Genomic DNA, 27,037 nt, shown 5'->3' on the forward strand with positions numbered 1-27,037 from the left:
AGCCCTAAAATAAAAGTGCGGCAGACTGAATTTCTCACACTGCAGGCTGCACTGAAAAAGCTTCTATAATCTTTCAACACTGCCAATAACGTAAACACTCGCATGACTTCTTGATGATGTGCAGCTGTGTTGCAGATTGTGAAGTTGATTTTCGTTTAGTGAATATTATTTAATTTGCTCTCCGTTGTGTCAATTGTTAAGATAAAAATGAAGTCCTTCTTTTCGTTTTGCTCCAATGAATTTTCTTTGCATTCTTGGTTAGTTTCAATTAAAAAATTGAAAGTCACATTCACACAGATTACAATACCTCCCACGAATTTGAAAAGGTAAAAATGGTTATGCTCGATTGGAACGACTTTTGACAGTTCAATTGGAACTCCGCGGTGACAGTCTGCCGCACTTTTATTTTAGGGCTTTAATTTAAACATGGTCAGTAGTGACGTAGGATCTGCGCCACCTTTATAGAAATTTATACAGGTTGGGTGTACTCAACCTAAAAATAACGGCGTGCTCGTAAATTGATTTTTTGTGTGATGCATCGATCTTTTTGGTAGATGTCAAATCACCTTCCAATGCTATTTGCATATACATTTTGTTTAATTTACGAACGCCAGCATCGATAGAAAAAATCAGTTTCAATAGAAATTTTTTTATCAATTTACAAACAGGCCGTAAGTATGAGTATGGAAAACGACTTTCTCACGTGTGAGTATTTTTCATTTTCAGTGTTCAGCAAAAATAGGTCAACTGGGAGATCGACCATGAAGGCCATGTTGACCTAAATCATAAAAACAAAAAAGACGATTTTGCTTTGGTGAAATTTGTGATTTTGATTTCTTTTCCAATAAAAAGATAACGTAGGAAAATTTTAAAATTGAATATAAACTCTTCCTGAGCCACTGAGTGTAGGAATCTAGTTCAATATGGATATTTTTCAAAATCAGTGTTCAGAAAGTCTCGGCTTCGATTCGATGGTAAGTTCTCATTCCCTGAAGCAGAATTTTTAATAATAAATTGTATCTTTCAAGTTATCGAACCCCTTAAACTCTCCACTTCCAATAACCGATTCCTCGAGTCACATCAACTTCAGCTCATCGCCGTTCTTCAGTTCCATGTCGTCGATAGCAAACACCCTTTCATCAGCAGTCTGCAGCAGCAGCAGTGCAAATCTTTCCACAATGATTTATTCGACGGGAACCAGTACAGGAGCCAATGACATTGTGCTGCCTAGCATATTCGTTAAGGTTCCTATGCAGATTAATCAGCAGTATCAACAGCAGCAACGACAAACTCGGTCAAGTGTTCCGGAAGCAATCAAATGCGAAGATAAATCACAAGCCATCAAACGAGAGCTGGGCGATTTAAGGGCACTAGAAAAGGGTACTGCCATGGTCCAGTTGCCAAACATCTCTGATCGATATCTTACTGAGGATAGCGTAGAAGAGACGACAGCCGAATTTGTGCAGGTTCACAAGTGCGAATGTTGCCCATTTGTCACAATAGTAGCTGATAATTTGAGGCATCATGTACAAAGTAAGCATCCAAATGGAACAACAGATCGTCAGTGCGAAGTTTTGAAATGTCCTGCCTGTGAGAATAGCTTTTGGCGGAACAAAGTCGTAGAGTTGCATTTGCAGGAAGATCATCAAATGGATCCAAATGAAGTGAGAACACTTATGCAAAGCAGATTTCCACTTTCTCCGCCAGTTGACCAGATAACGGTTCGCAATGACCTACAAAATACGATTGGTGCTAACACTGAAGATACAACTCAAGTATTTATAAAACATTTCAAATTTGATAGAGTATGATACATAAATCATTTGCTTATTTCAGCCTGTATCGGATCCAAACCAACGCCGAATATTTATAAGAGATGTGCAATTATTGAAAAAACCAGATGTGATTGAACAAGAACATGTTCAACAACAAGCTCAACAGCAAGATGGTCTTTCGTCACAACATAATGGCAAAATTTACATAAGAAATGTCTCACAATTACAAAATGCTAGTTTCGTTCAAAGTGAAGAAATTTTTCGTAATCCATCCGGTCTGCATGAGAGCAAGTACAGTTTTGTTGTTCCTGCGCCTAGTCCCAATAGTGAATCACCACCGATATCAACGATAGGAGAGGCAACAAGTTCAACACCTCAGAGGAGCAAAATCTTCGTTCCAAATGTTGAGATTCTCAGAAACACACTGCTGCCAATAACACCACCAACAATTATTTCCAGCTGTGATATCAGTCGCACCAGTAGCAGTGAAAGTCTATACACGACACCTCCACCATCCGTAATTAGTCCGGCAAATTCTGTAACACATATTGGAGGACCTTATGTGTCAACTGGTTCCGCTCTTAACATGGTCATACTACCAGCCCCTGTGTGTAGTAGCAATTCTTCAACTCCCCCAACTACAGCTACGCCACCTGCGATCACTGTAGCAAATCACGATGGCACACATTCGCAACAACCACCTAGGAATAAAATATTCATCAAAAACATAAGCGTGCTCAAACAACCGACTATCCACTTAAAATCTGTCGACGAACTAAACTTAATGACAATTGATCAACTTCAACTGCAAAATCTTCTTCCCAATTCAATCAACAATACCACTATTCAAAACATAAATGTCGACAATATTTCAGTAAATCACCAACAAGAACATCAACCCATGGAAACACAAGAATTAAATGAATTTAGCGGCGCCCTAGAGGAAGCTCAAACTGAAATCGATGACGTTGGTCAGTATGATGATCCCGAAGAAGGTTCACAGTACGAAACTCAAATTTCCAACTGTCAATCAGTAGAACAGGGGTTTGTGTCGGTAGATCCGGATTATCAGACAGATTTTGGACATGATTTCATTATTATTGAGCCTACAAACCATTCGACAGAAGTGGCAACCTCAGTGGAGTTTAGCGAAAGTGTCGATGAACATATGAGGTAAGTAAACCTTGATTTTTTTTATTATTGAAGTTAATTTAATTTAATCAATATTATTTATTCATTGCAGGGTATCATCGAACCTCACTGAAGAGCAAACGAATCTTAACGCTGCGCCTTCTGCCCACGATATGTCAAATGAAGCGAAGCAATACGAGCAAACGGACGAGGATATTTTATTTGTTTGCGCTGAAGAAATAATCAATTTGGATCCGCCAGTATTGCCGGAGAAAACTGACATTTCCGATTTCCAATCTTCAGAAAACCAGGTTGACGTTGAAGACCCACAAAATGTTTCGCAGCTCCAAGGTCGAATTTATGTATCAGAAAATCTAATGGACCCACAGCACTCAATTCCAACTGAACTACCACAAAATATTACTGAAATCGACGCAACTGCTCCTACATTGAATATGTATTCCGCGTCTGATCAAGTTGGGTCGGATACTAACACTCCAATTTTCCAAAAACTACCCGAAGTACACTTGACTGATAGAGAACGCATTCGAAGTCGAGGCCGACCGAAAGGAGCAAAACAAACTGGAATTACGAAGCTTAAAAAACTGTACACAAATCTAACACCTTTGGAAAAAGGATACAAATGTGATCTAGCGGATTGTGGAGCCAGATTCAAAAAGCCAGAAACATTAACTTATCACCGTCAATGTCACATCTTAACAGAAGGAGGTCAGCATGTTTCAGAAGGGATTCAGTGCCCGGAATGTGGCAGTTGCGATTTCCGTAACTGGAATACACTTCACACCCACCTTTGGAGGGAGCATACCGTTGATATGGAGCTATATTCTTGCCACTTGTGTAACTTTAAAACTCCAGTTCTATGTCGATTGAATAACACGCACATGAAAATTCATTTTGATGAAAAAAATTTCATTTGTGTTGTTTGTGATAAAGCGTTTAAGAACAACAAACAACTTCGCAATCATAGAAGATCTCATAGAGATCCTATTTTAAAGAAAGCAAAAGAACGTCCTACCGAAGAGCCAATTCCAACGCTGCAAGTTGAAGAAACACCGAGCAGAAGTAGTGTTTTGTCGGGTAAAACAGTAAAATGCGTTCAATGCGGCATTAAATACCAAAACAAGCGAGCATTGAAAGAACATGTTGAAAAAAATCATGGAAATGAAGAAGGCACCAGTAAAAACGGGAAGTGTAAAAAGTGTAATATCTGTGGAATACTATTGAAAACACGATATTTGTTGCAATCTCACAAATTCAAACACTCGGATGAAAAGAAATTCAAATGTGGCGACTGTGACTACAGCACCAATGATCACAATGCTATTCGGCGGCACAAACTGAGGCACAATTCTGATGGGCACATGTATCGTTGCACTTATTGTGACTACAGTAGTATTCAAAGTACTAGCTATCGTAAACATCTGCAACGAGTTCATTCTGATGTGGCCTCAAAACTTCTTTACAGCTGCTCCCAATGCGCATTTGTATCTATAAGTGAGGTTAAATATCTATTACACCGTGCCAAACACGAAGCTGGTGTTGATCTAACTGAAGATACTCCAGAACTGAATCCTACTGGAATTCAACCATCAGAAGAAATCGAGAATACAGTGGCACCGAATCCCGAAATTCCTATTGAAAAGAATAGCAGTGAGGAGCAACCACTTCAGGATGCCTTTGCTCTGATACCTTCAGTTATTTCAGTAAGCAATGATCTACAAAATCAACATCCTCTTATCCGGCCGGCTGGATTCGCTAATAATTTCTCCAAAGTGGACAACTTCTACGGCTCAATGGATCCACAACACTATCTACCGGGTGCTCCCGTAGCTGTAGCTGCTGCAACCAATGTGAATATTCCGACTTTTGCAATTCCACATGGGGATTCGAAGGATTTACACCTGATGAAAACTGCAGCTCCAGTGGATTAGTTAGTGGTGCAATTTGAGCGAAGGATCGTCAACCGCAGTCGAGATAAAATTTCTTAGGTTATTGTCGGATTCGGTGAAACCATAACTCCTTAACACAGCACACGTCTATGAGTCAGTGAAACCATAACTCCTAAAATCAAGACACATCTATCGTCTAGAAAATTCGTCAATAGACTGACGTTCGGTTTAGTATCAGCACCGGAATTGTTCCAGAAGGTGATGGACGAAATTCTCATGGGAATCCGACAGTTATGAAATTATATGTGATATTAGTTTTTAAGAAGTTTCATTTTAGTTACAAATTAATAAAATATACGTAAGTAGTTAATTCTTAACTAATATTCGTCTAATTATTTTGAAAACTATCACACTTCTTGTAATCTTCTAGGCAATTTATTAATCGTTTCTAATGTCCTGAAGGGAATGTTATGCCATCTAAAATTAACATTTTTAGACTTATAGGGCCAAAGCACTGGTTTTACTTCTTACATAAGTTATACAATTTTTTACAATAGAATACTACTTACCAAAATAGATTAAGTAGATGTTAGGATTATTTCTTTCTTAAGAATTTATTGTTGCGAATTTCAAGATTGAGATATTCGATTTATTATTGAAAATAGTATTTAAATATCAGTTGCCAGATGTACGTCACCTCATCGAACAACAATTGAGTTGATCGGAAGCCATTTAGTGTCATGTTATCGGAACACTCTAACTCTACACGTGACTTCCGGTCGCTTTCATACACTGTTGTTGAAAATGATAACACCGTGTATCCAACCAAAAAATGAATTCGGTCGACTATTGACTCGCACTCTACAAAGAAGTTCACATTACGTGTACATTAAGAAAAGATCAAACTATACCTATTGAAAATCTTTTTTATCAGTATATAATATTAAAGATTAATGTGATAATGATGTGGAAATACAAATTATTCGTTGAAAACTATACGCCTATTTTCATAAATATGTAGCTGCATAAAGCTAAGCTTGGTGAATTGTTGTTGAAATACCAACTGATCTATACATTCTACAGACAAAACAACATTATTAATAGGATTAGCAAGTGATGAGAGACTTACACGATGGTTTCTAATCATCTATCCGGTGTGTTCTCATTTCCGTTTACTGGTGCTTCTGCAACTGCCAATGGTGCCCCGGCTGTATTCACTGTTGTAGGGGTAACATTCGTAGTGGTGGGTGTTGTTGTTAAACTTGTAGTTTCTACTGCCAAAGGCGCTTTCCTGAGAGCCGGCTGTCGCATTGGTTCTTCTAGCGGTGATGTGTCTTCTTCACTGAGCGATGAAGCACCTCCAGACTCAGCCCCACTCCCTGTGCCAAGTTTAGCACCGTTGGTGATGGATTTACTCGTAACAGTTTCCGATATCCTAGGAGAAGCGGACCTAACTTCTTCTTTTTCCTGTGTTACCATTTTTTTGTACGCCGCACAGATACACTCGCATACGAATCGATATTGACTCTGTAAAAATTGAATAAAATGTAACCATGATGAAACCCACGATTATACAATTCAAGTATTGGGGCTTTTTCTGCGATTGGAGTGACGTGATTCACGAAATTTCACTACTTAGTCCCGACTTCAGAAAATGATTCAGGAAAGAAATTTGAGTATCGATGAGCTCTGAAGACTGAAAGTAGTTCACCTGAACGGAAATTTAGAGGCTAGAGGGGCTTATTAAGCCAGCAAAATTGTATGAAATTTCCTAAGTCACGTCACTCGAGTCGCAGAATAAGCCCCATTGACTATTGCTGGTGGCACTAGTAATCGCTACGTTAGAATGTAGCTGTATAAAGACCCAATGAAGAAAGTGAATGCTAGTAGATCCTGAGAACCGTCTGTTGCTATAATAGAACTTTTTGAGTATTTTTCCTCTAGCAAAGTGTTTATTTAAGCAGCGGTAGAAGCTTCTTGTGAAGTCCATCACCGAAAGATCGATAGAAAGCACTGTTTTCCGTACGACCGGCTTATACAAAAACAGGGCAGTTATTCCAGCGTGTTTTGCAGAGGAAAACAAATCGTTGACGTGGTGGAGAACTCGTTGTAAAGGGAACGGGATAGCTCGCAAACTTCATGGGGTTTTAAGGGAACGCCTTCCGGTACCTCCCATGTACACCTTTTCTGCAAGCACACCATTAAGAAATGCAGTTCGGACATCCACTTGGTAAATCTTGAAATTTCACGTGTTAGCCACAGCCAGAATCGTCCGTTTCGTAGCTAGCCTCGCCGCCAAAGGAAATGTTTATTCAAAGTCAATGTGCTTTCGCTGTATGTTCCCTTTCGCCGCCAATCTTGGTTTGTAGCGAACCGGTCTTCTATCCGCATCGGTCTTCATAGTAAATACCTATTCGCATCGGTCTTCATAGTAAATACCTATTAGCACGGGGTAGGATCCGGAATAACCGGCCTTTTTACGATTTTTTAAGTTTGGTTACGCTCCAACGACCTGAGTTCGTTTCGAACCGCTTCAAGCCATTTGTCTTTATCAGGGTTTTTCTGTATGTCAGCATACTGACGTGGGAACCTGACGTAGATTTTCTACAGCAGAAACCGTACAATACGATGTAATAAAATATCGGAACCAACCTAGAGCCCTGCACTCCCCACTACTGGACTTATACTGTATTTGTTTTCTCCCCTGATCAGTGATCCACCGTACCCGACAAAAACAAACACAAATCGTCGCCAGTGTATTGCTACCTCACTCACTCACACGCTCTCTCGCAACACTGGCAAAATTATCGGTGGGCCACCGTCCACCGTAAGCAGAACTCCACCAGGTCAAAACCAGTGCAACACCGTCCGACTAAACAAACAGTTTGACAGCCCGAATAGAAAAACATTATGAAAAAACCATAAATTTCATTTTCACTCTACCGTGGATTTCATGGTTGAAACCATAAGTACAGTACATGAAACCATGATTTTACTGTCAAACTCATTGTTTTCGACCATGGTATTCATGGTTTTGACCAAAATTACCATGAAAAAAGGGGGTTGTTAAGCAACTTAACAATGAAAAAATTGACTTTTTTCCATACATTTTAGATCGCAAAAATATGAATTTTATGGTCATTTCAGCTTCCAATTTTTCTCGAGGAAACTGTAATATTCATCGTTTTTCATTGTGTTCATATTGTTTTAACGAAGATGAACTTCAATGTTTATTCGTAATATTTGAAACCCCTTGTGACCGTGAAATTTCATGGTTGGAATTTGTTTTTATTTATAATTTGCTTTTCGGGTGATATTTGAATAGAGAAACTTTTTTTGATTTGCTATCTAAAACCTTTATTTATTTTTGGATTTTCTTGATAAATGAACTGTGATAAAATCACAGGGAGTATTAACACTAGTTACCATTTTACTGCAAAACGTGCGGCACGGCGGACTTCCTCTTGCGCCTGGGAGACGGCTTCGGCACAACTTCTAGCACCATCCGTGGAGTGTGTACATTAGTACGGGTTGTGTTCCGGACCTCTTTCTGTCCCAAGTCAGGCATTTTGGCTCGTCCAAAGCTTTAGCGGTGATTATTTGCACTCCGTCTGCTCCTGAAATCTAAGAATTTTCAATAAGTTTATGATTCTCACATAAGCACCAAAATTACTCACCATTAACATCCGAGTCAATGCCATCGCTTTCCGAATCTAGCCCGGCTGCTTTAAAAATGTTCACCACGAAAAATTTGTAATCGATCGCGATTCTCGAAACGAGAAAGCGACTAAAATTTTCCAAAAAATAATGGCGCGCGTTGGATGAAATTTTTTTCTACACGGAAAATTTCAAATAGTTAAAAATAGCAAAAGTTTACCGTGTTCGTTATTGTTTGGATTTTAATTTTACCATGAACATCACTGTTCCGTTGAAAATCACAAGAAAATTACTGTGATACGATGATTTCCCTCTCTTCGGCAACTTTGAAATATTATGTATCAACAATGCATTTCATGGTTACTCTAAAAATTGTGGTATTGTCATAATATAAAGTGGTAAACAAATAATATGATTTTACGATGAAATTTATTGTTAAATTGAATATCAATGTACGGTTATTGTTTAAACTATGGTCTTTGCTATTCGGGAGCACCTAGTGGTGCACCAGTGCAACACTCGGCATACGGCAAACGGCAAACGAATACGGTATTAGGAGCAAAGGGAGCAACCTCATTCTGAACCAAGGTGGGTATATATTCAGTGTATCAAAAAACCTTGTTCTGAACTGTCGCCATTATCTTTTGGTCTCCAAACTACAATTAGACGTGAAAATATAGGTTCTCGGTCGTTTTTAATTGTGTTTCGGTCGAAATTCCTTTATCACAGCTTTCATAACGCCATTAGTTTATGGGCCCAGCTGTTGGTGGCATCGGAAAGTTGTTTTAATTCGCGAAAAATCGATTTATTCGGAAAATGAATGTTCGGCGTCATCCTTATGAAAATTTGTTGCGCCATCGGAAAACAAAATGGCGGACCGTGTTTTGATCGAGAAATTAGGGGATCATAACTTGCCTCTATGGAAGTTTAAAATCGATCTAGTGTTGAAAGAAAAAGGATTGACCACCGTGATAACCGGAGACCGACCGAAGTAGCCGAATGGCTTTCGCGAAACGGGATGGCACAATCGATTATCGGATTGTTGTTGGAAGATTAGCAACTTCCACACATAATGGGGAAGACATCATCGAAGACTGTTTGTACCGGATCTGAAAAGTAGCCTGCTGTTGGTCAACAAAATTACCGACGAGGGACTCGATGAGATTTTCGGTAGTGGTGGGTGCAATATAGTAAGAGAGGAAAAGAAATCGCCACTGGTGCTCGTGTAGCTAATTTCTACTATCTGATAACGAAAAGTGAAAAGTCGATGTTAGTGAATCAACAACATCGGGCAGATTGCCAGCACGTATGTCATCGCCGGTTGGGGCACCGCCATCTCGAAGATATCCAGCGAATTGTTCGCGAAGAATATGGAAGCGACTTGAACATTTCAGAATGTGGTATTCAGTCTGTTTGTACCACCTGTTGAGGCCAAATTGTCGCGTGCATCGTTCCCAAAAGTGTCAAAATCGAAATCCAGTGGTGTGCTAGATTTGATCCACACCGACTTGTGTGGACCAATAGAAGCTACGACTCCCAGCGGAAAGCGTTACATGATGACGATGATAGATGACTATGATGGTTATTGCGTCATATACTACTGAAATACAAATCGGAAGCAGAGGGTAAAGTTCGTAAGTGCATTAGAATGGCTCAAACGCGATTTGAGAAAACACCGAGATAATCCGTTGTGATGGTGGGGGTGGGTGAGTCCGATCAGAAAACGAATTTCGTGACTGTGAGCCGTAATGCCAAGAACTTAGTGGTCGAGAGGACAATCGGCAGATAATGAAACAAAAGTGTCAAATAATATTCTGTCGAAACGAGAGCGGTGAAGCTGAGTTTGAAGAACCGCCAGAAGAATCTGAAGACGACGTCGTCCTGAAGAAGGAGAGATCGAGTCTGCTAACGTGCAAGAAGAGGATTTCGAAGGCTTCACCGAGGATGCGTACCTGCGACGTTCGGGATGGGCGAAAAAAGGTCGGCCGCCTGACCCGGCTTATCGAAGAAACCAACGCTGTTCGGATTCAGGAGGCGAATAAACCCGGAACGTACGGCCAAGCTATGAATAGCGATCACAAGAAGGAGTGGCTCGAAGCAATGACCTTGAATGAGCTTGAGACAGCTGAAGTAAGCTGAACACGTGGAATCTTGTAAAACTCCCAAATGGCAAGAATGTGATCGGAAATCGCTGGATATTCAAGATTAAGCTGAACGCGGAAGGCACCTTGGAACATACTAGAAGTACTGACTCTAAATTTAACACCATTAAATTCAAAACACCAACAACTCAGCTTGGAAAGTGTTTATAGCAACTGAAGATGGTAATTCAAAAAAGAATATACATACCACATTTTGAACCATACAAGCTCTTTGATCGCGCATGGCCTGCACTATATCTAGTGGATAGATAGGTTCTTTCGACTCCATGAGAGCAAGGGCTGTGTCCATCAATATTAGCACACCTGTCCTTCCGATTCCAGCCGAACAATGAACAATAATTGGCGGATTAGCTGCACTAATATATCTGAAAACAATTTTGTTCAAACAATGCCTCAAAAGAAATAGAAATGAAAAACTTACTGATGAACCGATGTAGAAGAAGGCATATCGTTCGGGCTTTCGTCACTATCGGTATGCACTATTCGTCTTTCTGAATGATCCAGTCCTCCGTTTTCATCCATCGTCCTCAGTTTCACGTTCTTCAAGCTTGCTTCGATCTCCTGCAATAGCGTTGTGTTTCTAGCTGATCGCACTTTCTCGGTAAACTGTAGAAACAAATTCGGATCTGCGGGTACTCCGTGGTCCGGCCAGGCTAAATACTGCATGTGTTGAATAGTTCGCGTTTCCTTAGTTTTATCGTCGGTAAGCACTAGATCACGAAACACGAAGCTACCAGTCTCATCTGGTTTTTCAGTTAGACATTTAATTGAAAACCCTTCGGACAGTTCCAATGCATCATCGTCTGCCGAAGGCCAATACTGGTGACATTTGGGACGACCTCGTTCCATGACCGTCGTTAACATCACGACTAGATGGCTGCTCTCTTGCTGTACCATTCGCCAGAAATCATTAACTGTGGGGGATAAGGGACCTTGGGTGGCAATGTATCTATTGATCGTTCCCGTTGGCGGAATCTCCATGTTGATGTAGTTCGCATTGATGTAATCTCCACTCTCTGCATTTAGTAAAACTACCCGTGTGCAGTCATCTAAAAAAAAAAGGATTATACAGTTTTCCAGTATATGTTTTTGCTGATAAACGTACATGGTGATATATCCCGGTATCGGTTTTTGTTGATATTCTCATTCTTTCGCGCCTCTGTTATGGCTAGGTCTGAATTTTTCCTGTACAACTGTTCGTATTGCGCCAACAAAGATCCGGACGCCAAACCATCGCTTAGAAGCAACAGTGATTGCGTGAAAAGCTGATCGCCATTTAGCTCACCTCGCACGATATCGCACTCGTCCGGTACATACTGATACAGGGGTTCTTCTTCGGTGTAGTCGGCTAAGGCATTCGGTTTGAGCGTTAGCATTAGCTCGCCACCCTGCCGCGAAGCTCGTATCAAGTTCACAACCTGTTCGTGCATCATTGTACTGACGTCCCGGCCATTGATCATGACCAGCTGATCGCCCTCACATATTCGGGGTGTACTCTTGTCCGCTGGGGTATGTGGAGCGACACGAGAAACCTGGACGGGAAGGTTCAAATCAACACCACCTTTAACATTGAATCCAAACCGCCCTTGATCATCAGCCACAAGTCTGATTGTGACAAGTCCTTCCTCGTTGGGAATGCTGTTCTCTGGATTATTGATACCATTATAAGCTGGAGGCGAATCAAATATGGTAGGCATCTGCACATCGTAGGTACGGTTACAGTGCTCAATGAATGTCGGCCTGGAAAAAAGGGAATTTGAAATTTTGTGGATTTCAAATCTTATTCAATTACTAACTCATCACTTTGTTGTTCCCAAGCTTTGCGCGGGATCGATGGCGTTTTTGAGGTGACTTTATCGTATGTTCTGCTTCCCTTGGTAAGCGATAGCAGGGACAATTGGTTTTTACCATTGTTAGTCCCGTTTCCATTACTACTGTCGTTCGATCCGTTCAGGAGCGGTGACTGAGGTTGAGAGACATTCAACAACCGTTTACTGGGTGATCTTATAAATATTTTAGCAACCTTGCCACGTTGGCGGCTTTCTTGAACAGCTTGAAGCTCGGTGCGGCCGGAATAGTAAAACCTAGATCAAAATTACAAAATTAAGGATCATAAATTTAACTCAGATCTATAGATTGTCCGTCAAGAGAGAACATACTTAGAACCTAGGGTTATTGGCAGGAATCGTGGTGAACGGTGCGGCCTTTGAAGTCGGAAAAACGAGTGATGTTCCACACAAGCTTTCCAAAGTGTTTTTGCGTTTCGATGAGAACCCATACTAAACCCTAGAAGGGTATCGTAGTTTTCCGACTAAAATTGTTAAAGTAAAATGAAATATTATTAGCCATTTATTATCTGCAAAATGATTTTTAGAAAATTCTATACATACTGTTTCCCTTCGCAGTTGGATGAAAAAATCTTTTCGCTTGAAGGAAACCTTAACCATCTTCGACCAAGAAAAGGTGTTTATACGGATCCCGTTTTGATAGACTAATAAACCTATGGATGAAACTCCTAGCTGAAGCTCCTTGCCAGCAGAATCCTATGAGAAGTAGTTTATGTTTAACATTACTTAATTCAGAGAAATCAAATTATCGTACCTTTGCCTGGTGAAAATCGATCCCATACATATCCAGGCGCTTGGCATGTTCCAAGTAATTATACTCGGCATCCGCCGGTAATTGACCGCGATGAAGTTTATGAAGCTCTGATATGCGATGTTCAATTTCTTCGTTCTGATCCACCAGCAACTGCATCTCATTGAGATAGCCATGGGTATGTTCCAGGGGATTGTAGTCACCTAGTTCAGCTGAAACGTGATATAAAAGTTTTGTTCAACCTCAACTTACAATTTACCCCCGTACTTACATTGCACAGTATAACTCGCTAACAAACAGGCAGTATTCAATCCTACTGGCAGCTTTCCTTGGATAATATCTCGTTTAACCTGTAGATAGAACTGGTACCTCGTATACTCTTCGTGAAGGCGGCTCGGATCGGTAACGTAAAACTTAACCCGAAATATTAAAAGGGGGCTGGCCTCGCCGGAAAGCCGTACAGCGTTCCATTGTTTCCGGAATGGCTTGTTTGGATCAAGCCATCGCCCACCGTTGACTAGGACGGATCTTCCGAGGGTCCCCCCGTCCCCTCCCTGGCTATCTCCATTCAACACTATTGCTGCGTTGTTGGCACATTTAGGTTGAAACTGTAACCCGAAGTAGTCCCGCTCGGAAAGTTCAAGATGCTGGAAGACTAGATCCAGCAGCTCCGAACCCTTGGCCTTTTTCTCGAGCTGAAATGTTTGGGTGCTGTCGTCCAGAAACAGAACAGTCACCGATTTGGTTTGGGTTTTCCTGTCGCGCGCCAGCTCGGCACTTCTCACTTTGTACGTTCCGCTAAAACCACCAATCCTAACCCGTTCAAGCATCGTTGGCCATCGTCGGCCGACTGTTGTCGCTGGAGAAACACTAAAGAACCAAGGCTATTGGAGGAACAGATAAGTTGTGTAGCTGTTAGATGATGCAATATAAAAATTCATGATTTGTCGTAGCTTTGAAGATCTTTAGTTTTAACACTGGATAAACAAGATAACAAGAACAGAATGTAGAACTGTAACTGAATGTTGGAGAAAAGGTCAATGCATTTCTTAATTTCTGTATGAATCTTACAATTTAGGTTCCTAGGCTAGAGTTTGAGAAATGGGTAATTCATTTTTCTTCAGTGAAGCTTTCTGTTCTAATCTAAAGTAAAGCGTGGTAGTTACGTCTTGTTATGTATACTTCATACAACTTCCAGAACACAAACGAAAGTTTGATAACAACTAGCATTAGAAACTCCAAGAAAATTTGAGTAGATTTCGTGAACTGCTGTGGTTAGATTTTTTTCAGATCATTGATGTGGTCCCCCCGCGCAATGGACTCATCTCCTAAGAATTACTCAACGCAAAAAGGCTGCCGTCTTCGTGAGAAACTGATGTCTGCACATTTACTGCGAGTCAAAGGCAGGCAGTTGTGCGAATAGATTGAACTGGTTTTTCAGGAAATCATTGTAGTCCTGACCGTTTATGGTGTAGGACAGTTTAAGATCATCAGCATAACAAAGTTTCGGGCCAGCGAAAAGTGAGAGCACATCGTTAAAATAGATTAAGAAGATAATCGGTCCTAGGTGATTACCTTGGGGAACACCAGAGGAGGCAGAGAACTGGCTGGAGAGAGTGTCTCCAGTGCGAACTGTCAATTTACGTCCAGCTAAGTAACTGCGGAACCAGCCAAGTAAAGGTCCGCAGAATCCTAAGCGTCCAAACTTACCAAATGGCGATATGGTGGTTCACCTTATCAAACGCTGCTATGTATGTACTTTGTCCAAACAAACGGGAAGATAGGGCCTACACAGAAAACAAAACTGAGTTTTAAATTTCATGTTAAATTCGGTCAAATATGTTATATGACTTCTTTGTAATAACGCAGCCATGAAAAACAACCATGCGTCTCCTCATTCGGGTAAATTTGCTGTAATTTTACATAATTTTTGCATGAAACGATGTGTAGCAGAATCGTTTCAGCTGACATGAAATTGTAATAGAAATTATAATTTGCCCAAAACAAGTAGAATCGGACAGCAGCTCGGTTAGTCCGTAAATATGTCGCCAAAAAATTTCTACTTTACTAATTCGATATTAACGATACAACCCCAACCCATACCTGTTACAGTCCCTGGAGCATGGATGGCAAAACTCCAGTCCAGTGAAAGAGAGTGCAATTTTTTTTCGTCTGCTCCCCCAATCTGTGCGGGGAGAGATAAATCGCACTGAAATCAAGAGTGAGATTGTCAACACAAAGGAGTGAGCGAGAGCATTCACATCCGCTGATGAAGAGAATTCCCTTCTCCAGAAAAATCTGTTGCGCATAGTGTTGAGGAGAAATCTGAGAGCTAACTCAGTTTATTCTTGGTACGTTCGCGAGAAGAGATGCTGCTCTCCAAATCAAAGGTTCCAGAGGTGTCCTGATTTTCTAGAAGCCGTCCTGATCTTAATTGCAATTGATTTTGTAATAAAAACAGTTTAACGTCTTAAACCAATGGTAATCTTTGGTTCAGATGATATTTGAACGGTGTTTTTCGGTACAAACTACAAGTCACCTTACTTTCTACCTCTTCTGTTGCATAAATTAAGGTGTTTACGCACCGCTATTTCGCCTTAATTTATGCAATCTATGAAGAGCTGAGTGAGCAACCTTTTGAACCAACGGGCCAATTCAAAATTTAAATTTTGTCGGCGGGCCGCACTTATTATAACTTTTTTCTTCAATAATATGCAGAGCTTCGTGGCATTTTTATAACCGAAAATTTTTGGGAAAAAAAATCTGAAAAAGGAAAGATAAATCGAATTCACTTGATATTGAGAAGGTGCATGGTTAAATCTCATCATTTTTCAATCCTCTCAATTTTTTTAAAGTACATCTTGGTAAACATTCATAACGTTCATAAAACATTCTTGTTAAATCCGATGGTGCTATTATTCGTCATCACTTCCATTTAAAAATTTCCTGGAGCCTTCCACAATGATAAATAAGAGTGTGAAAAATATGTATTCAAAGAAATCGCCGTCTTCTTTGCGTTGGACGTTGAATCGCTGACTTTGTGGGATTTTTTGCCACAGTAAAAACTTGTCCTCAAAGCCTAGATTTTTTTCTTCAAACGGTAAAACCCCAGTTTCTTAAATTTAAATTGAACAAGGTGGTTGAAATCACAGAAAAATTTTCAATTTCACATATTTTTAAGCAATTATCAACAAAACTACAGTCTTAATTCTAGAATTTTTATGCAGATTTTTAATTTTTTTTAATCTTATTTAGTAATTATTGAGATATAATTTATTTAGTAATATAATTACTTTGGTAATAGGGAATGCGATTTAAAAGTGAAATAACTCAATTTATCGATGTTTGTTATAAATTTTCTATCAAATTTCTGAAAAAAAAACATCACAGATAATTGTCAAAGACCTTTTTGGTCGAATCACAGAATTTCAGACATCTATTGCTTTTATCAAAAACTTTGATTTTTGTCGGTAACTTTGATGCCGGATAATTCAAGTTAATAAAAAATTCAAAAACGTTCACCCAGTCATTATTATTAAACTTTCGTAGTTTTCGTCAATATTCAGAAATTAAAAATATTTCACAAGGTTTTGGTTTTAATTTTTGCTAACCGAACTATCCTTTTTGCTGAATTCGATAGAATAATTAAAAAATATTTTCTGCTGAGCATATTTTCTATCATAAAACTTTTTTTTACTTGAAACGAAAATAATGACTTGACTAACGGACTTCGAAATTCCTTTGATCATGTTTAGCTTCCGATTTTTAGCTGCTCTTCCTCACTTTAATGGATTTTGCTTTTCAAAGTTATAGGAGTTTAAATATTAGGAAAAATGTATCCTGATTCCTAAATAATAAAAAAAAACTCCAATTTTACATTATTCCAATAAACAATATTGCATTTATGCCTTGACAGAACATAATAAATGCTTAAAAGCTAGGGAATGATTTTTGGGAAAATGCAGATTAGCGCATATTCGACCATGTCATATTCATTTTTCCTAATAATCCATTGTAGAAAAAAGTTTAGGCATGAACATTTGAAAAAAGCTTCGCGGGCCGCACATAAGGGTCTCGCGGGCCACATGCGGCCCGCGGGCCGCGGGTTGCTCACCCCTGGTCTAGAGATCAATCAATACATTCTATCGCGAAGTTGCATCATTTTATGCAAAGATATCGTCTGAAACTCCCACATTGACCGGGCTGATTCACCAATTCCAGGAATGATCAGCAACATCCGATTGAGCCAAGAACGGTCACCAGATACCTACCAGTCTTCGGTATTGCTGTGCAACTTGTTTCTTACAGCGTATATGTTTAGTGTTCGGTCGATTTCATTTGCTTGATATTGGACGATATGCCCAGAACACAACCATTAAAAAATGTCATCACGTTGGTCCATTCTATATATGTAGAATCTAGCCACGGTCGGGCAGAAACGTTAAATTGATTTGCTGGTGTCATTCATAATTGACGATGGATTATTAAAATGTGCACCATTGTCTCCATCCGGTGCAATTGAGATGCTTGATTCATTAGTGGCGCATATGGGATTGCATTTCGAAGGTGTATGACCTCGTTATTATACGCTGCTTTCAAACGATTTGGATCAAACTTTTTTTCGTTATTAAGGTTGTACACAGTTTTGAATGTTGTGTTCTACTAAGAGATATATTTCCAAAAAACTATCTATCTTATCATTTTGTATATTTGGTGCAAACTGCAGACTTTCATATTTTTTCTTTGTTGTTTTTTGGAAATTCTTTATTTGAAACGGCTCAAACCTTAAGGCTTTAAGGAGCCAAACTCGTTCTGTTTGATTACAATTGTGTGCTTGTATCTAGTTCACTTTTTGAAGTAAAGAGAAGATAGATAGGGAAATATAAAAAATAAGAAAAATTATAGACGAAGATCAAAAGTTTTTAGGAATAGGTAGATTTCGAACATGTTTTAAGTCTATCACGGCTAACAAATCCCTCACTGGAACGTTGGTTGGTTTCCCTCGGGTTCCAAGGGAATCTAGTAAGTTCGCTCTGGCGACAAGATGGTCCTCACACTTCTTTGTTGTACAAAAGAAAACTCATGATTTTTTAAATAAGGATTGTTCACGAAAGAAAGTGGACGCCTGTTAGCGTCATTTCTCAATATGCTGGTCCTTGACTCGGCCGAAGTCAGGCTTTGGGATGCATGATAAACAAGTTTTTCCAATCCATCAGGGAACCGATGTGCGATTCGTGCTCTTATGTTGTATTTGACGCATTCGCAGACACCCCCGATTGGAAACCACGGATTGTAGTGTGTTAGGGGGCATCCATAAATTACGTAACGCTCCTAGGGGGGGGAGTAAGCTCGAGCGTTACGAATTGTGACATAGGGGAGGGGGGGAGGTATGCTTTTTTTTTTTTTTTTTTGTAAATTCTTTATTTGAAACGGCTCATACCTCTAGGCTTTAAGGAGCCAAACTCGTTTTGCATTTTTACAATTGGTATGCTTAGCTTAACACTTGTTTAGAAGAGAAAGAAGGATAGAAAGGGAAATATGAAAATAAAAAGAATTACAGCTGAAGATCAATAGCTTTGAGGAAAAGATATATTTCGAACATGTAGTCCAAATCCATCACAGCTAACACATCCCTCACTGGAACGTCAGGTAGTTTTCCTCGGGCCCGAAGGGAATCTATGAAATTCGCTCTGGCGACAAGGTGGTCCTCACACGACCAAACAATATGCTCGATGTCTTGGTATCCTAGGCCGCAATCGCATAAATTGCTGCCAGCAATATTTATACGATAGAGTACCGCATTCAAGGAATAATGATTGGACATGAGACGGGAAAATAAACGAATAAAATCCCGACTCAGATTCAATCTATCAAACCAGGGTTTAAGGCTTACCTTTGGGATAATCGAGTGGAGCCACCGACCCAACTCATCCTCGTACCATCTGCGCTGCCAGTTGACAAGAGAGTTTCTCCGAGCCAAGAAGTAGAATTCGTTGAATACGATTTCACGCTGGTAAATGTTGCCTTCCATCGCACCCACCTTTGCAAGGGAATCTGCCCTCTCATTGCCTACTATTGAGCAATGTGAGGGGACCCAGACAAAGGTGATGAAAGAGCAACGTCTTGATAATGTAGTCAATATATCTCGTATCTTTTCGAGGAAGTACGGCGTGAACTTTCCAGGTCTTATAGATCGGATCGCTTCAACAGAGCTGAGGCTATCAGTTATAATATAGTAGTGTTCAACTGGTCGTGATGCGATACTATCCAGAGCGCAATGAATAGCAGCTAACTCTGCGATGTACACAGAACATGGTGACTGAAGACTGTATGAGGCGCTGAAGATTTCGTTGAACACTCCGAATCCTGTTGTTTCCTCTATAAGTGATCCATCGGTAAAGTACATTTTATCAGCATCGACGTGTCTATATTTAGCTTCGAAAATTCTTGGAATCAAAAGTGAACGGTGCGTGTCCGGGATTCCACGGATTTCCTGCTGCATAGACAAATCAAACTGGACAGAAGAATGGTCGTAGTCTGGGCTACAAACACGAGTTGGAGAATACGAAGAAGGATTTACCTGCATTGACATGAAGACATGGTATATAGACATAAATCTAGTTTGAAGATTTTGCTCAAGTAACCTTTCGAAATTCACAATCACCAATGGGTTCATGACCTCACACCTGATGAGGAACCGGAGGGGGAGGTATGCTCACCGTTACGTAACGATTTTTTCCTTAAAAATTTCAGTTTACTTAATCGCAGCTATTTTGATGTCATGCCATTTTCGTAGAATGATAAACATACCAAAATCTGCTTGAAATTTGTAGGCTTCAACATGATTGAAACTGGTTTGACACCTTTCCCCTTTAAAGATTCTGAGATAGACTTCGACAAATGCGGATTGAATATCCGTGAAATAACCGTTGGAAAACCGAATATTAGGTTCATTTACTCCCAAGAACTCAGTTCAACCTTAAGACGGAAATTTTACTATTCTTTTCTCAATTGATTTAAAAAAAAAAGCAATTTCGATTATTCTGACAAATATTACTAAGTGGAATATATTTTGCATAACAAGTTATAATCCTTAAACAAACTAAAGTAAATAAAGCAACTCGGATTAAGACAATCAATTTAATTTATCAAAGAGTTATCATCATTGACTACTAAGAAGCGATTTGGATAGATATAAATTCCGTTTTGTAAAACGTTAAAAAAATTATGTTAAAATCTTTTTTTGATCTTTGAAAATCAGTATTTAAAAACAAGGGGGGGGGGTAATTATCAGCGTTACGTAATTTTCGAAGGGGGTCAAAAAATTACATTTTTTGCGTTACGTAATTTATGGATGCCGCCTTAGCATAGGTAGGGACTTTAAAATCTCTTCGAAAAGTTCCAAACTGAGGTAGCAGGCTTGAGTCCACTTGAATGTGGAATTTTCTTACAGAAGTGTATCTAGAGGCTGTCGAAGGTTCCTCATATCTCGGATGTACTTACCGGCCCCGAGATAAGAAACGTCATGAGGTGGAGGCATGTTGACGATTGCCTTGACCTTGCCTGTATCTGGACGGAAGCCTTGGGAGGAGCTGACCCAGATACTTCACTTGACGCATGAAAAATCGACGGGCGGTTGCCGGTTATACTGGTATGATATAGCTGAACCATGACAGCCAGCTATACGATTGAAGATGACCTCCTTCCGGCAATGGAAGAGAGTAGTTCGATTCGAAGACATCGTTCAACCCCGTAGAAAAATCTGCACATATGTCCACCGACCGATCAGGTTTTCGAACTAGGACGATCGATGCCGCCCAGTCAGCGTAGGATACCGGCGCAATCATGCCTTTGCACTCCAGTCGTTTAACCCATTCGAGACGGAGGCCTTTCACGACATTCGTACTCATAGTGCTTTACTCTTAGATAACTTTTGTGTCGTTTGATTTTCATCAAAACCATTTCCTAATACATTTTGCCTAACATTTGCGGATTCCATTGGTATGAGAATATTATTTTTCCGATCAATAGTAAACTCACAATGAAAGATTGTTCTGACAAAGGCACAAAAATTCCATTGCACACACGGTGTGCAATCGGTCTCGAACGTGTTAAGCTCATCCGCCGCCACAAATTCCATGCTGTATAATATCGGTCTTTTGAGGCCTAAACTTAGGTTTTCGTACAAAGCCCCATCCGGTCGATGAACACATTCGGAAACTTGGACTTAAGCTCGTCGATCTGTTCGATATTGGCTGCCTGATCGGATACCATAAAGAATTATGGAAATGGAACGTCCCATAGCCTAAACTTATCGATTATGTCTGAGACGAAAAGATTCTTCTTCTTCTTCTTCTTCTTCGTTTTAGTTTTTTTTTGGCCAGAGAATGGAACTCTATAACACCACTTTTCACTACAGTTCACTACATTCGATTTAGCGTTTGCGGTTCATAGATTTGTGTACAGTGTTGCCAATTTATATTTATATTTTGAATTTCGCTTTTTCTAGAAAGCTCAGAATTTCTTTCATTCGGTTTTCGTCGAAATCTTGAATCAGCTCGAGAAGATTGTTGAATTTTTCCCAATCATAATAGTTTCGTAGATGATTGTACTTTATGCAGTTTAGAATAGCATGTTCACTGGTGAAAGGTACTTCACAAAGATCGCAGATTGATGTGTCTCGTACTCTCATTATTCCTAGCCAATATGGTGAGAAATCGTGGCCACTTAATAGACGATTCATTATTCGATTCATTATCAATCTGAATATTATTCAGATTGGTATTCCAATACCAAGGCTTTTCATTGTAGGAAGATTGGAAACGATAGAACTTCGTTCCTTTATTCGTGATAATTGCATATTCCTTGTACCATTCATTAATTGAATAGAACCATTCTTTTTTCGCTGCGAGTGTCTTGTCACTCAGACGAAATTTATTTATCATAACGCATGGACTCGATAATCCTTGTTTAGCTAATTGATCCGCTTTCTCATTCCCGACTATTTGAATGTGTGCTGGTATCCATTGGATAGTCGTTCTTTTCGATTCAGCTAGCGTAAATATCTGATAGGTCAACTCATCGAATTCTTTTATTTCGAGGTGGTTTTTCAAAATCATGCATGATGCTTGTGAGTCTGTAAGGATCAGATTTCTGGTTGAAGCTTCTGAATCGATATTTTCTAGTGCTGTTTTTATCGCAATCAGTTCAGCTGTAGTGATTGAGACTTCATTTGCCAATTGTATGCTAATTTCTTGGTTGTTGTATTGTTCAAAAACTCCTATTCCACACTTATCTTTGTTTTTTGAAGCATCTGTGAATATTAAGTTGTAGCAAGGATATTGTGTGTTGAGCATGTTCATAACTTCTTTTCTCATAACGTCTGCTGACTGTTGGTTTTTTCTAATCTGTGTTTCATTTATTTTTTCTTGGACTGTGACGGTGATTGTTGTTTCGTTCACTCTTCGCTGTATGTATATTTGTTGAAATTCAGATGCATTTTTAAGAAATACTTGTTCTAGAAAACTGTATTGTCTTTCCAAATTTCCTGTCCTATTTTCTAATGATTGTAGTTGTTGCGCTATTAAATCGTTTCGGTAAATATGTTGTGTGATACGTTTTTTCGCAAGGTATGTTCTCTTGAGGTGTAGTGGACCTTCCCCTGAGATGGCTGCCAAAGTATTTATAGGAGTCGACTTTGAACAACCAGTCGCGATTCTTAGGCATTGTCTGTTTGTCACTTCTAGTTTGTTAATGTAAGTCTTACTCGTTCCACCGTAAATTGTCGAACCATAATTTAGAAAGTTTCCATACAGAGCTTTATGGTATAGCATCATTACTCGCGGAGTAGCTCCACTTTTGATGCTTCCTATGATTTTAAGCATTTTTTGTCTTTCGTGTATTTTCTCAATAATTGTTTTAACGTGTGCGCCATATTTAAGGGTTTGATCTAATATTATTCCCAGGTACTTATATTGTCTAACTGTTTCCAGTAATTCACCATTTATGTCAAGATTTAGTGTTTTATTACTGTTTTTAAATATCATTGCTTTAGTTTTTGTGCAATTAATGATAAGTCCTAGATTTGATGCTTTTCTGACAAAAACATTTATTTGTTGTTGCATTTTTTCAACTGCTCGATTCTCATTTTTTAGTCTTACTAACTTGAAGAAGTCATCGGCGAATTGAAGGGTCAATTCATTAGGATCTAAATTTGTTTCATGGAGGCTTGAGGTGTATATATTAAAGAGAGTTGGAGATAGAACGTCTCCTTGGGGTAATCCACTAGAAACTACGTGTTCCACTCGTCCTTCTTCCGTGTTGATAACAGTTTTTCTATTTATAAGAAAATTATATATCCACGTAATAGTGTCTGGACTGAAATTATTTTCTTTCATTATGTCTCGTAGTTTATAGACATTTATGGAATTGAAAGCATTTTTAAAGTCGAAAAATACTCCAATAACTGTCATACCTTTTCTTTTGCTTTCCATACTGAAGTTGGTGGCATATGTAACGCAGTGTTCTGTTGACATATTTTTACGAAACCCGAAGGATGTTTCTGGGAGAATTTTAGATATTTGTAACTTTTTGTTGATATCTTCTAGTACTGCTGTGTTTAGAGTTTTAGTAATGGTAGAAATAAGAGCGATAGGTCTATAAGATGCTACTTCTTCTGCTGGTTTTTCTGGCTTAACTATAGGAATAATTTTAATTCCTTTTAGGTGTTCTTGGAGGCATCCCTTTCTCCACATTTCATTCATACAATCTACGATTTTGGCTGTAGATTTCCAATCCAAATGTCTCAGCATATCATAGGTTAGATAATCAGTTCCTGGTGACGATCTTGCTGGTTTTTTACCTATTATAGATGTCCATTTGATTGTGTTAATAATGGCGGATCTTGTTCCTTCAGCTGGTGGAATATTGTTTTCTGTTCTACTTTCTCCAAAGTTTAACACCAAGAAATCATTAACTAGATGTTTGTTTTGTAAGATACAGTTATTATTTGGGTTTTTAGTTGATAAGGTTTTCAGATTTTTGACCAGTTTCCAATTGTGTCTCATGTTTTGAGGATCAATTGAAGCTGATAGTTCTTGGAGTTTTTCCCTGATGTGAGTTATTTTGGCTTTTTGGAATTTAGCTGAGGTTCTCTTCCACTCTATTAAGTTTGTATTATTACAACGTTCGTGGTATCTTTTTAGTGCATTTTGTTTTTCTGCGTAGAGCTTTGATAGATCATCGCACCAATAATATTTGGCTGTATGATCGCTTGTTTTTTTGTTATTTGTCAGTATCACATTAGCTTTTCCTGCTAGTTCTTGGAGATCATCAAACTCCCAGTGTTCTATTTTTGCAATTTCTTCTCCTATTGATTTCCTGTCATAATATGTTTTTAGTTTTTTTTCCCACTGTAGTTGGGCAGTAATTTTTACAAATAGATGCCCACTTCCACCGAAGGATTTTTGTTGTGTTGACCATTTGATTGAATTATACAGATTCGCAGAACAAAAAGTTAGATCAATAGCACTAAAACGTTGACTATTAACACCAGGGATAAAAGTTTTTTCTCCATTATTTAGTAATAGTAGATTAGAATCAACTATAGCTTCGTGTATAATTCGTCCTTTACCTTGAGTTGTTTCGCAGCCCCATATTTCATGATGGCTGTTGAAATCCCCACCTATATCTAATCACTTTGTTATAATTGCTCAATTCTTGTAGTAAAGTTTCCATAGCGGTTTTTAATTCAGCAATGTGAATACGAGGATTAACATAAACAACAACTAGCACAATATCAAACTTGGTCATCTTAATACCTAATGTTTCAAAAGATTCGAAGACAGGTTGGAACTACAAATGTAACAGATACCATCATGACGCCATTCACCGCCCAGACACCATTTATCGCCCAAAATCACCCTTTTGTGTGTATTTTGAGAAAAACTGAGATGTTTTCTCCAAATTTAAGACCTGTGTTCTGTGTCGGCATCATTGTTCGACCATTTCACTGAAAAAACATCACTTAACTATGCTAAGGGCATCCGCAGCAATCGCGAGTATAGTGAAAATGCTCACGCGTTTGATCACTTTCATACCGCACCGGGGGTTAGTATGAGGGTGAGAAAAATAGGGCCGTTGCCGTCGGGACCGACCAAATCACCAAATTTGCTCACTAGAAAGGGGCGAGAGCAAACATGCACTGAAAAAAATCTATACCTACCATTTAAGGCTGTAAGTTAAACAAACGAACGTTGAGCGTGCAGAGTTTGTTGACATTTATTAAAATTTTGTAATTTTGAAAAACAATTAGCTAATTAATTGAGCAATTGGGGCTCTTCTTTTGATTCGGTCGAATGTGTGGACGGAATTTTGTTCGAGGGGGGATCGGAAATGAGTCGAAGATTATATAGAGGCATTTTTGGAAGTATTCTGTGCTGGGTTGAAAAAGGTGAAAATTTAGGCCTTCGGAATCGGTGGCCCAGAGTTTGTTCTTTGCAGCCGAGTGGGTCGTCGGAATTAGCATGATTTTGAACGGTGCAATTTTGAATTTGCAATTGACCAGCATCGAGTAACAACAACGTAAGCGATGAAGGTAAGTGAAAAAACTGTTTATTAAGCTAAAATTTAAAATTTTTCTACACTCCGTACAGTTTGAAAAAGTACGCAGCAGGTAGAAGATATTTAAAACTTCACCATCTAGCCAGGTCCATGAGCAGTATCTTTAACAGAATAGGTTTAAAACGGGGCAATGACGCATAAAATCCTCCTTGCTGCGCTACACCAGGGCAAACGAGTCCGACCCACTGAAGCCGAAGTCTTGAAACCAGTGGCGGAAAACCTCCTGCTTGATGGTGGAACTCCACAGCAGGTGGCATATTTCGCGCAAGTTCCGCTGACTTCGGATGATTCCTGCTGCTACTGCACAGAAGTTCTTGCTGCATCCACCACCGGACCGGGTTGCTGGTCGCTCGAAGCTGCTTGGCCCTGTTGCTGCTGTATGGCATGTTCAACCAGCTGTCGACTTTGACCGCCAACAATCGCCATGCATTATAATAATTATTAATAATAATGTTAATAATCGAAATTAAAGTGAATAAACTATCAACTCCGAAAATTTACTCGATCAGTTTGAATTTAATTTAAGATTTTCTGTCATAGTTTTCTCAGTGCAATGCTCAATTTAAAAATATTAATTCTTCCGCCTGGTGCGCGACAGAGTGTGTATACCAAAATCGGTCCGCTGAAATGAGTAAAATCGGGCCGCGTATACTCCCGTATTGGTGCGTTTGCTCTAACTATAGCCAGAAATAAAATATTTGGTTTTTCGTTTCCGGTCAAATTATTGAATTCGACGCCTGTTAGCGAACTAAGCATTACTGCATGAGTGTGTACTCCTAGGGCAAAAAGGGTTTTTGTTTACTAGATAGTACCTATTGGACCTAAAGTCGACTTGAAACGATAGTTTTATTTTCGTAGAATAGATTTGCATCAAAAATTTTTCGATTTTTTCAATAGTTGTTGTTTTTTTAAGCGTTTAGTGATGGGCGGTAATTGGTGTATAAAAAAAAGTGGGTTCCTAATGACCGGTCACGCACAATTTCTTTGTTTTTAACGCATGTATTGTGTCAAATTTGTTAATTGTAAGAAGCATTTAGTTTGATTATGTTCACATTTTCATATGTGATGAAAGAAATTAGAGAAACATGAACTATCAAAGAACGAAAGAACATAAGCCGTAAATATCATGAAAATTTCGAAAAAGATACAACGGCTCACCGACAGGACTTGAACCTGCAATCTC

At 39.2% G+C, this 27,037-nt stretch overlaps 2 protein-coding genes across 3 annotated transcripts in view; one reads left to right on the top strand and one right to left on the bottom strand.

The window, feature by feature from the left end:
- Positions 1-627: 627 nt before the first annotated feature.
- Positions 628-5,104, top strand: LOC129756409 (uncharacterized). Its single transcript, XM_055753280.1, has 4 exons — positions 628-974; positions 1,029-1,775; positions 1,837-2,948; positions 3,019-5,104. Exons 1-4 carry the CDS (start codon positions 924-926, stop codon positions 4,856-4,858), a joined length of 3,750 nt encoding a protein of 1,249 aa, XP_055609255.1. The 5' UTR covers positions 628-923; the 3' UTR covers positions 4,859-5,104.
- A 339-nt stretch (positions 5,105-5,443) lies between these two features.
- The window catches only part of LOC129756410 (tyrosine-protein phosphatase non-receptor type 4), a 32,895-nt gene continuing 11,301 nt past the window's right edge, over positions 5,444-27,037 (bottom strand). The window contains exons 2-11 of one of the 2 annotated variants that reach the window (XM_055753282.1): positions 13,505-14,117; positions 13,237-13,445; positions 13,026-13,178; positions 12,795-12,946; positions 12,432-12,719; positions 11,741-12,375; positions 11,057-11,684; positions 10,823-11,000; positions 5,946-6,343; positions 5,444-5,893 (exon numbers count right to left, since the gene is read on the bottom strand). In XM_055753282.1, coding sequence (XP_055609257.1) covers positions 5,960-6,343; positions 10,823-11,000; positions 11,057-11,684; positions 11,741-12,375; positions 12,432-12,719; positions 12,795-12,946; positions 13,026-13,178; positions 13,237-13,445; positions 13,505-14,063 — 3,186 coding nt within the window. In that variant the 5' untranslated portion in view covers positions 14,064-14,117 and the 3' untranslated portion in view covers positions 5,444-5,893; positions 5,946-5,959. Of the gene's footprint in view, positions 6,344-10,822; positions 11,001-11,056; positions 11,685-11,740; positions 12,376-12,431; positions 12,720-12,794; positions 12,947-13,025; positions 13,179-13,236; positions 13,446-13,504; positions 14,118-27,037 lie in introns of both variants that reach the window. The other variant, XM_055753281.1, reaches the window with a different exon arrangement.

Source organism: Uranotaenia lowii, chromosome 3 (assembly GCF_029784155.1).
Source record: "Uranotaenia lowii strain MFRU-FL chromosome 3, ASM2978415v1, whole genome shotgun sequence".
Taxonomy (NCBI): Eukaryota; Metazoa; Arthropoda; class Insecta; order Diptera; family Culicidae; genus Uranotaenia; species Uranotaenia lowii.